A 12,039-nucleotide genomic window follows, 5' to 3' on the forward strand; every position below is an offset into this window, starting at 1 on the left:
TATACCACCAGCCTTGTGCAGCACACCCTTATCTCTCCTGTGGCCCACTGTGACCTGAAACCTGATGGGTAACTCACAGAATCATTGAGATTGGAAAAGCCCTCCAGGATCACCAAGTCCAACCACCCCCCTACCACCAATGTCATCTACTGAACCATGTCCCCAAGCACCACGTCCAACCTTTCCTTGAACACCCCCAGGGATGGTGACTCCACCATCTCCCTTGGCAGCCCGTCCCAATGCCTGACTGCCCTTTCTGAGTGCTCGTGCACATCCATCATGTCACACGGGTCTGAGGTGAGAGTCTCTCCTGCAGCAGTTGTAAGAGATTGTCACCAAGAAACAGGACTTGCAGGAAGCAGAATCTGTTCATAAGGGTCTACGAGTGACATTTTTTTAAAAGACAGTCTGTGTTGAAACGAAACACTATTCATCTTTTTTTTGCTCCCCAGGGCACCTAATGAGAACCCACGACCTGTAATTTATACTTCAACAAGAATTTCGGACATCTGGGGTGGTTAGTGTAAGTATTAGAATAACTTGGGAAAGACTAATTGAGGATGCACACAATTTTGTGAGGTGTTAGGCCCTGATTAAATGCTCTTTACTGTGTAGTCACATTTTTATTACAACTTACATATGTTTGGAACACTGATAGAAAAGAAAGCATGTCATCTATTTACAATCACTACACATTTACATTATATTATTTACAGATAATGAATTTAGTAATATATATGAGCAGAAAATATAGCAAATATCAATATGAAACTGTACAGGGCTTAATCTCATGTCCTTTACCGTGGTTGCATTTCACTGTAATAATAAATACAGTTCTATATTTACAAATTTTACTTTAAAAATCTATTAAATGAATTTTAACAATTTCAAGTTTAAAATATTTGATCAAAATATTTCAAACATGCTTACAAAAATAAGACACAAAGCCTTTAGGACTTTCTGCAAGCTAAAAAAGTTCTGATAAAAGAAGCTTTCTTTAACTAGTCTTTAGAATTATAACATTATCTTGCTTCTCAAATCACTTTACAAACTTCTTAAATATAGCGAGCTGAAAGGAATTTCACTGACATTAAGCAGTGCAGCACAGATGGACCCAAGTTAAATTAAAGCTAAGTAAACATGGTAATAGGTATTGTGCAATGGTTGACTGATCCTCTGTTTAATCCAAAGTGGTTTCAGGCATCATTCTCCAGCTGTATGCTGCACTGCTTCAAAACCCACAAGAGATAAAGGATTAAGATAAGTACTCAGCTGACTTTATTGTACATAATTTCGGCATTGGTTCATTTTTTTTCCTGAAAGATGAACATGTCAGCCAAAGTCAACTGATGCCATCTGTAACTGCAAAACTAAAAATACACCAATGTGAGTGGACAAGAAAATCAGGGCATATCCATTGTTGGCAACAGATTCTTCATTGTGAAAATCCATTCTTGGAGTCCCAGGAAGTTACATATGCAGTAACAGATGAACAACCATGATCATCTGTAACTGATTACCTTAATTACTGGGCTAGGCTAACCTTGGTAATGTTTAGAAATTAGTCTCATTCACCCAGAAGCTGAGTGGCCGTTAACCGAGAAGTGATTACTGGGCTATTAAACGTTACTCCTCAGGGAGCTATTTTTAACAACAACAACAAAAATCAAAAACTCTGCACTTCCGTGTCTTAAATGATCAGCTCACTTGAGCAAAAGGTTCCAGCTCTAAAAAAGGATGACTGGGATGTCCTCTGATGGCTTGACTAAGGTCAAAGACTGATCTTGGGGGAAGTGAAGGGAGCTCTGTCATCTGAGATATTTTGGCAGTAGAGTTGGCAAAGACTTGAAGTTTCTTCTCATCTAATTGCATGATGTCTAAATGTAAATGCCTTGATTCAGCAAAGTATTAATAGATTTAAATCCAGAGAGTAACTCTGTGTTAATCTAATCTAACCTACTTGTAAACTAATGCCATCAGGCATCCCTGAATACCAATAGCTGCTCCAATACCTTTTTTGGCAATACATCCAATTTGAATTTATACATACTTGATGACTGATAGTTCACCCCAAGCCATGCTAAGTTGCTTAGCTTGCTAGTGACCATCACTGTCAACAATTGGTACCTTTATTTCTATGTTGTGTATCTCTAAAACCAACTCCCAGGGGTCCGTACTGGATCCTTCTTCTCTCAACTTAGTCCTCTGCTCTCAAACTTCTTTTCCCAGAAGTTGCTACTTATGAACTGTGATCAGGTCACTTCTTTGATAAGTTGTTTTGTAAATTTATGATATTCAAATCCTTTTCAATTTCCCAGTCTTCTTTACAGCATGTGAATACAAGAACTGTCTGAAATATTCCAGTAGTGCCTGGACTAGTGCTAAGAACACAAATCATACAACCTCTTCTAGCCTTAGCCAAAAGGATGCAGTGGCCTCTGAATCTTCATCTGACTAAGGACCATGAGCTAGAGGCTTTCTAGAAGCACTGTTTCACAGGACAGAGATTGTGCCATGAGCAGGACTACTGTTTTTGTTCCTTTCCTAGACAAATTACCTTAAATCATTGTTTTTATGTGAGTGCCTTTTGTGTCATTTATTTGTATGCAGCACACCAGTCTTCCTGTATTCATGACTTGCTATGTAGTGTTTCCCATTCTCAAATTCTGTGAGTCCCTCACCTACCAATTTTGTCAGCAGTAATTCTGGAAGTAATTCTACTGGCATGCTAGCAATTCATGACCAGGCTCTGCAGAACCTCACTACAAAAATATCCATGTGACAATGGCTTGCCATTTATGATTACATTTTAAGTGCTCAGCAGGATTTTAATTAATTTCTTTCACACCATATTATTCTTGTAGTTTTGGCTGACAATTTAAAAAGTCAAGGCATCTGACTTCTAAAAATTCCAAGCCTAAGAGCAGGTAAACTGTTAAATGAATTTTATCAGTTGACCTTGGAGCTTCATCAAAGTCTACTCTGCAGAAACCTTTAGGACTTTTCCACTTAGATACCCTGCTGAATGAGGGCCACACATGGATGCTTATAAAAACAATCTTGACACTGAATATCTATTATTAAGTTTGAATTATAATAAACAGGGAAAACAAAAACAAAAACCCAACCCCTGAAACGAACTCTGCCAGGTGAAGTAAAAGCTTACCAATTTAACATGGTATTTTTGCTCTTGACCAACTGCCTTTTCTGAATAGTGCTACTTTAAAAGAGAGCAGCCAATACAACTGCACAAACTGCAACAGCTTTCATTTTCTTTCTTCATTCCAGCACTTTGGAGACAGGCCGTGAAGGCTCAAGTATTGGATTTCCAGCCTGCTGCAACTTTTGTCATCATCTGTTTTGTGATGCATGTAAAAATAATTCAGAGGCATTCTCTAGGTTGTAGAAGCACACCCATACTTATTTTTGGGATTAAAAAAAATTGTAAACATAGATATTTTCTGCATTGCCACTGAAACTAACGACATGGAACAAATGCTACTGATGAAAGATTGCAGCTTTCTGTCATTTGATAAGATGATGGCATTAGTGAATTGCTGGTAGGCATGTCGTATGATATGCTAGCACTTGTGAAGGTTACCAGTGCTTGTGTTGAGTCACAAGATTGTTTTTCTATGTCTTCTGAATTCACAGAGATCAGACTAGCATGTTTTGATCTCCTCCATAACAATGTTTGCTTTCGCAAACTTCCCAAGTCCTCCTTGAAGTGTGGATTGAAAAGTATATAAAGGAGTGGGTTTAGACACGCAGGCAGTGGGACAATCACTAGCAGTATTGACTTTATCACTTCTGGGCTGATAAAAGTGAGGTTTAGTAAGGAGGAAAAAGATAAGAAGGCCACAGGGCAATAAAGAATGCAATTAGTAAAAAGTAGCAAGGCTATATGTTTGACCATAGAGCAATCCCAAATGTTGTCTAGTTCTCCCTTTTCTAAACTGCAGTAGAGCTTTGTGTAAGCAACAGTCATTACCAGAAAACAAAGTGAGTTCAGCAACACCAGTGCTACCATGTAGCCCATAGCAGTGGGTTCTCCAAATGGTAATGGCAAACAAAGCGGAGAAACCCCATACTCACTCCCATTGAGGAGTGGTATTACTGCAATGATAAGTGCCAACATAAAACAAAAGAAAATGGCAATTTTGACACTAGCAATAGAGGATTTTGTTTCAAACTTTGTAGCATGCTTTACGGAGAATGCACGTTCAAGTGCGGCTAAGGTGAGGAGAAAAATGGAAGCTTCTGAAGCAAAAATGGAGAGAAGACCAGTCATTTGGCAACCAATTCCACTTTCCCACTGTGCTCCATACTGAGCAAAGCTCCCAAAAGTTGATGCATCCACACTAGCCAGTATGCCACTAGCAAGGCCCATGAAGGCATTTACAATAGCTATGAGACCAATGAGAAGTTTTATGGAGGACATATACAACGGAGATCTGAAAACTGTAGCAGTCACCAGCGCGTTGCAAATGAAGGTCAAACCCACTATGGTCCACACTCCAATTCTGATGAGCCAGCTCCCAAACAGGTGGTCACATGGTTTGAAGGGACCTGAAAAGACAAAAACAAACAAGAGGGCAAGGGAAACCCATGTAAACTAAAAGTTAATTTTGTACTTTGGAAGACCTCAGCTTTCATGCCTCTTGCAAAAGTTCTCAGCACAGCCAAGCAGTGAATTTTATTCTAAAAGAATTTTCTCTTTCTTTGTAGTAGAGATCTCAATAATGTGCTGCTCATATGCATGTTACACGAGTTTTTGTTCCTCAACTCAAATATTATATACATACAGATATATATATATATATTTGGCACATATATATGTGCCAAGTCTTGCCTAGTTGTACAAGTGCAGTATGAATACTGTGGGTAATTTCTCAGGAAAGAAAAGGATGACTGTGCTAATGAGTCCTGGTGAAGTGTGATGTAATGGATATGGACAGATGCACTTTGGCTACCTAATAACATGTCATTACACAGTCCAAGTCCCCTTTGCAGTGTCTTTTCAGAAGACTGCTTTGCTCTTCATTTTCTCTGTTTTATCCATAATGATTCCAGGATATGACTCAAATGGCTTTGACCTTTGCAAGCCAAGCCTATTTTTGACATTCTATGTGTGAGGAAGAAAGTGCTTTAATGCATGTAGCATTGAAAAGAATAAGTGAAGGTGGCTTTTTAAACAAATTTATTCCAAATAAATTCATGATGCATTTTGTAATATTTTCTGTCAAGAATTTGGAATGGATCCTTAAAGGCAAGTTGCACAGATAGAGAAATCTCGGTGCCATCATTAAATTTGCCATCATCTCCACCATTCTCAGAGAAGTAATGGCTATCTAATATCCTATCTTCATAGACAAATGCAGGATAGACCATAGTGCTACAAGTTTGAATAGGGATCCAATATGATCTGAGATAATTCAGTTTAGAGTCCAAGGATAAATCTGAACTTTTAGAGGAGATCAGGATTCTTGAAGAATTTTAATGATAGAAGACTTGACACATTTTAGTTTGTCTACAAACAGACTTTTTGGGACTAATCTATTTCAGAAAATATCCCTATAGTGGAATATTTAAATCTTTCATTTAAGATTCCAATACATTTTTCTGTTTAAGTTGACTATTAAGCTACACTGTAGGTAAGGAAATAGCATTGCAGAAAGTGAAATTTATTGTTTGATGGACTGTTTGATACAGCAGTTCCAGAATGACACATCCATGAGATATGAAGATAAATGGGGAAGGTAATTTGAAGATAGGCACCAAATAAAATTGGATTGTCAGTTTTGTATTCTCTTGAGGTCAAAGCTGTGAGATAGATTGTAAGAGGAGAAGGCTTATATGGCTCATTGGTTTCATCATCTCAGTAGCCTGCAACAAAGAGTTTGTGACCCAAAGAGTTCCTAATCATAGAAAATTGAGGCTGTATTTGCATTTGTAAGGACTGCCTTTTTGGAGGTGCTTGCAATGAGCTGTGGCTGAAGTCAGGACAGTATGACTGAAGCCTGCTGTGTTCTCTTAGATTTGAGGTGTATATGCTGTGTGATTGAAGCTGAATACTCTGCTGTCTGAAAAACATTATTTATCTTAATACTAGTCAGCTGTGCTTCCTCAAAGCAAGTCCTCCACAGTGGTCTCTGATTGTCCATGCAGACACAACCCCAGCAGCTGAGATGTATTCCATGCGACAACACTTGTTGCCATCCAGTAGGCAGAAGCACCCATTGTGTCAGTTTGAAAGTTTTTCTAAGATACCATTTGAAAGATCAGCATGGAAACTAGATTTTCTCTTAGGTCTGGTGATGACTTACCTTGAAGATGAGGACATGTCTGTGAACTCGATAGTTCCAAAGGAGGCCATAGGAGAATATGGGATGGTCAAATGTTTCTAAATTATTTCTTTGGCCTCCTACCTCTTCTATTTCTCTTGACATAACATCTTTTCGTTTATTATTTGCTGTTATAAACAAGAATCTTGGCTTGGAGTGAGTATTGAAGTACTAGCTGTCACTTGCATTTTTTTGTTCATGTGTTACAATTTAAGAATGGCTAGGGAAACCGCTTGCTGAGTCAGGATGCTAAAACTAGAAGCAACATTCTAAGTTATTTCCTTGCCTTAAAGGGAACTTTCAGTGGAATTGGTTTCCAATTTAATCACTTAAAAAAACACAACACATGTGTTACTCCACAGGGATACGCTATTCTACAAAAAAAATGAGAGTGCTGGGAGTCCCTTGTGATGGATTGTGTGTGTTTTGATATAGTACTGTATGGTATGTCCTACGCATTGAACTGAACTGTGCCTACGCATTGAACTGAACTGTGTGTTGTTGGAGAAGCTCAAGTGTAAAATAACTCAATGAAGTTGAGAAGAATTACTTCAGCTTTGCAAATGAATAAGTGAGCAAATATTCTGTTCTATTATCCGTTTCTTGGCAGAAGAGAACCTTTGCTCTCCCATTCCTTTGATAAGGAGATCAATTCCTGTGGTAAGGGGCCTGGAGTTAGGATCTGCCAGAGGACTCCAAAACTTCTGGTACATTCATAGATGAATTCAGTACCTGGATATTTTTCTGAACTTCAGTGCAGAATTTTGTATTTTTGTACAATGTATCTGGTCTCATCAAATTATTGCAAAACATAGTGTTCCTGTCTTTGTTTCAGATTCAGAGTTTGTTCTGCATTTCAAATATCTGGTAGTATTATGCTTAGATTCTTATGTATTTGGCAGTTTCATACCTGGAGAAGGTGAGCATTGCACTGAATGATGAGCTTTCAAATCTTCTTCAAAGTCAAGTAGAAAATCTTCAAAGTCACGCTCATCTGTGGGGGAGGAAATACCCAGATTTGATACTGCAATTTTCAGGAAAATTTCTTTTACTACAAACTCCAAAAACATCTTCGGTATTTAAAGCCTGTTCTCATCTCTTTGCCTGCCAAACTGTAAGCAGAAGCAGATGTATGCTTATTTGGTTTTGAATCACTTTACTCAAGATTATTTAAAAATTTGGCACTATTACTTCTCTGAAAATAATCACTTTTAGAAAGGTACATTCTCCATTACCTAATTTGTAGTGTGATGACTGCCTAGGAAGGGGTTTAAAATACAAATTCCACTGTTGTGTCAGGATACTAAGAATTAACCCAGGTTCTTTTATGTTTCTTGTGTCATCACTCTATGTATTCTTGGCTCTGTTCTTGCTGAGACTAGCCCTGAACTCTGGACACACTGGTTTGCAGGAGTGGAAATAGCAAAGAAAGAAGCAGGATGGTATAAAATCTATGTATACACTTACATAACAGGTCAAATAACGGACCTTTTGCTGAAGGGGAAGAAAAATACAGTGAACTTTTCTTCTTGAGAGCAGATGCGCTCTTTAGTACCCAGGAAGTGCCAAGATAAAAACCCAGCAGCTATGCCTAAGTAGCCACACTAGCTCTGTGACTGATCCTGAAGCATGTACACAGCAGGATAGCCAAGAAGGTGTTGCTTCTTCCAAGGCTGGCAAGAAACTGAATCTTTGCTGCCCTATTATTTTATGGGGTTACATACCAGCACCACTTCCCTGTCTCTCAAATAAAGGGAAGATTTCACTTCCCATGTTATTATTTGGACAGATAAAAAGAGGGAGTGAGATTTTTGAAAGATAGACCTGACAAAATGAATTTGCTAAGCTTGGGAACACTGACATATTATCAGGCAAGAGAGAGGAAGGCACTGCCTTGGTGACTGCTAAAGAGTATTGGATTCAACATCACAGACTGCTTACTAGAAAAATCACAGCCTTCAGGTAGATTTAAAAGCAAAAGGTGACAATTACCTTGAATTTGTAACAATCCAACATCCTTCCTGTGAAAATCATCAATGCTGCTATTCTCATCTTTGTTCCATTGGCTGGAGATTTTGTAGTGGCTCTCGCAAGCTCCAAAGGCACAGCACTGATAAGCATAAGGCATTTCCATGACCCTGTAGTAGAAGAACAAAGAAGCATGCCATGATACTGGTTTAGAGCACCAGAGTTACTCAATTGTACTGCTCACAGTTTCAATTGTTAGCACAAATGAACTTGATTAAGTAGCCATGATCGAAAGTCAAAACATTTAAGGGTAAAATTAAATCATGATGATATAAACGGAGGATTCACAAATAGAATTCCACATCAGACGTGCAGATGATTTCTAGGGTAATTTTAGTAAAGGCACAGTGAAGCTTTCTTACGTATTTTCATGGGAGATATGAATGTAGAACATGACTTGCAGTTTACTGAATGTTACTCTTAAGAGATCTGTTTCTTTTTTATGTCTTTTAATAATTTTACAGTGTAACTCAACAGTTTCTCCACATTACTTTCTTAATGGCTTCTTTTAAAAAAGGGCAAGATCACAATTTTGCCTACCTGCCTAACAGGCAAAACCAAAACTTCACTTCCCAAAGATAATTTTTTCAGTTTGGGGACAATGAGATCTAATTTTGGATTCAAACTTCATCTATCTCTTTTCACATCAAATTTTATCGGAGTAAAATGGCAAAAAGGAGATTGTATTTTGTGCACAGACCAAGGAAGCAGTAGTCTACACTGAAAGGGGAATGAATCACAAATGCAGCATATGTGAAAACAGATGTCACTGAAAAAAGGCTTTACTTTATTAATTCTCAAAGGAGTGAGCACAGTCGTTTCAGGACACTGCGTGTTCATTCCTAACTCCTTTAATATCATTGGTATTCCTAACACAAAACTGAGTATGGGTGAGCTAGTTTCAAAGATTTTAAGGTTTTCTATTGCCAGAAAATTGCTGATTTACTGTATGTTTTGAATTCCATTCATTTGTGGATGTCCAACTTCTGAGGTAGTATGTAAGAATTACATACGTTCAACTTCTACAGACTACTTCTGTTCCTTGGATATACTCTGTGTTTTGGAAGTAGAGATATTTAATTTGCAGTTCCCCAACATGATATAGAAAAACCTAAAAAATCATCTCAATTTCAAAAGTTCAATAAACCAACAGCTTCAGAGATAAATATGTAACTAGGTTATTCTGTCTTAAAAAGAATGCAATAGAACTGTATCCTACTTTCAGGTTACTTTCAACAGGTTGGTCATGTAAATTAACATAATGAATGTTCCAAAGCAACCTTTAATGCCCTGGAAAATCCAGCAGGGAGTCTGTCTGAAGCAGGCCCAATACCAACAGGACTTGTATACTAGCTTGGCACAAAGTGGAACAAAGTGAACCCTAAGCTGTGAAGTGATTTTTAAGTTAGTGCATTTGGGGGCATTTGATTCTATATACTTATATTTCTGTTGGGAATTAGCAACAATAATCTGTACTCTTGTACCCAATACAAGAGGTTATGTAAGCTGCTTTTAAAGTACTCCGATAAAAGTTCAAGGTTACTAAGATCTAGCTATCGTGCAACTTCAGGCCAGCAGATTTAAATATGTAATTTCTAATTCATCTCTGTGCATGTCATCTTTTAAAATATGGAGATTATCCTGATTTGGTAAACATTTCCTAGAAGCCCTTAAATAAACTATTACTAAACCCTTAGCTTACTAGACTAACCTGTACCTAGTCACTTGGGTTGAAGAACAATCCACATACCCAACAGAAATGCCCCTTTTTTGACAAACACAAAGAAAATCCAACAAAAACAAACCACAGAACACCTTATAAATAGAAATGCTGAAAGTTCTGCAAGGTGATGACTGCAACTTGTGGTGTCAGACTGATTTGAAGACATTGATAAAGCTGTGGAAACGAATAGCTAGCGGATATTTTAGGCTCAAGAAACTAAAGCAAATGTGTTCTTGAATAGAACATTTAAGTTGGAAGGAACTACCAGAAATCATCCAGCCCAGCTGCCTGACCACTTCAGGGCTAGCCGTAAATTAAGGCATGTTATTGAGGGAACTGTCCAAATGCCCCAAGAACACTGGCAGGCACGGGGCATCAACCACCTCCTAGGAAGCCTGTTCCAGGGTTTGGCCACCCTCACAAAGAGATTTTTCCTCATGCCCAGCCTGAAACCCCCCGGCGCGGCCATCCACAGGTGTCCCAGGGAGCAGAGTCCCCAGGCACTTCCCTTGCCACTTGCCCTCCTTGGGAAGCTGCCAAGAGCCAGGAGGTTGCCTCTCAGCCTCTTTGTCTCCAGCCCAGGCAGCCCAAGAACCTCAGCCTGCCCTTACGGGACACACCTGCCAGCCCCACTACCAGCTTTGTCATCCTCATCACTTCAACACCCTTTTTGTATTGTGATTCCCATTTCTTATCCTCTCTGTAGGACTTTCTAGCATCCTTTGTTAAACCTGAACAGTTCCACTCCACACTCCTACCCCCCGGGTTACCAGGTTATACACATAGATCCCATATTGGCAAATATTTCTGAATTTGCGTGTAAAGCACACATGCACAGACTGAGTGGGATCCAGAACACACTGGACAGAATATACTTTGCAATGCAGAGAAACTAGCATCAGATCTTCCTGGTGACAGAGGAGTTCCTTTCAGCTAGTTTTAACATTAAAAAACAAAGGCAACTCTCAGCCATACGGTGCCAGAAACAGTCCTTTCTATGGCTAGTTTTATTTGATGTGGGTGATTAGATTTGGACTTTGTCAAATTAAAGACTTGTAGAAACACCGTCTAAATTTATTTTTATATACTGCTTATCTTACTGATGGTATCTGTACCCTTGATTTTTTTTTTCCCCTGTAGCGAGGAATGCCTCTATTTCTGTTTTTAGATTAAGCAGCAGGGTACACAAGGTTGTTTTCCACCTCACAAAGGTGAATGGGAATGCACAGTTACAATGGACAGAGCTAGTCACTGAATTCTTTACAGCACTGAATCAAAGCATCAGATAAAGAAGGAAGGAGTGGTTGGCAGACTGACTTTATTTCCTCCTAGCAAGCTGGGCTCGGCTCTGTGAGCATTCTTGTGCCATTGTTGGAGGTGCGGCAGAGGATGCTCAGCTCTTTGATGTGTTTGTGTATTGAACAGCAGTGACCTATTTAGATGAGCAGGCAGCTTTTGTACAGGAATTTGTCTTTAATGTTGTAACCAATGTCTAGTTCCAACAATTACAAAGGGTGAAATTACTTTTTGTTTTAGATCTCTGTTCAAGTTTGGTGCTTCATGTACTGTTTGTGTAGTGTGAAGTCCTGGCTTCATTAAAATGTAGAAGTCCTACAGACTCCAGTTTAAGATTTTACCCCATTCTCTCCTGACTGGATATCATTTGCTCTTACAGATGTTAATCAGCTCTAGATATATCAATCATACTTTTAATAACTTTTTTTAAAAAAACTTAAGCTATTGTCTGACATCCTTTTTAATTACTTGTGCAGAATAACTACACTGTAGTTGCATTTTAGCAATGTACATAATTTGGTGGAAAAATCATACAAAACATAATCTTGATTAAAAAAAAAAAAAAATTAAAAATCTAACTTGTACCAGATTCAGTTGAATAGTGGATTATTCTAGGACCACTACAGGATTTCTTATGCCATCACACTA

At 38.5% G+C, this 12,039-nt stretch overlaps 1 protein-coding gene across 2 annotated transcripts in view; it reads right to left on the minus strand.

Annotated features, from left to right (window-relative positions):
- Positions 1-754: 754 nt before the first annotated feature.
- Positions 755-12,039, minus strand: part of LGR5 (leucine rich repeat containing G protein-coupled receptor 5) — a 90,674-nt gene continuing 79,389 nt past the window's right edge. For both annotated transcript variants that reach the window (XM_082784485.1, XM_082784484.1), the window contains 3 exons: positions 8,337-8,482; positions 7,255-7,338; positions 755-4,569 (listed from right to left, as the gene is read on the minus strand). In XM_082784485.1, coding sequence (XP_082640611.1) covers positions 3,479-4,569; positions 7,255-7,338; positions 8,337-8,482 — 1,321 coding nt within the window. In that variant the 3' untranslated portion in view covers positions 755-3,478. The remainder of the gene's footprint in view (positions 4,570-7,254; positions 7,339-8,336; positions 8,483-12,039) is intronic.

This window comes from Aythya marila (genome assembly GCF_965140915.1).
Source record: "Aythya marila genome assembly, chromosome: 1".
NCBI classification, from domain to species: domain Eukaryota; kingdom Metazoa; phylum Chordata; class Aves; order Anseriformes; family Anatidae; genus Aythya; species Aythya marila.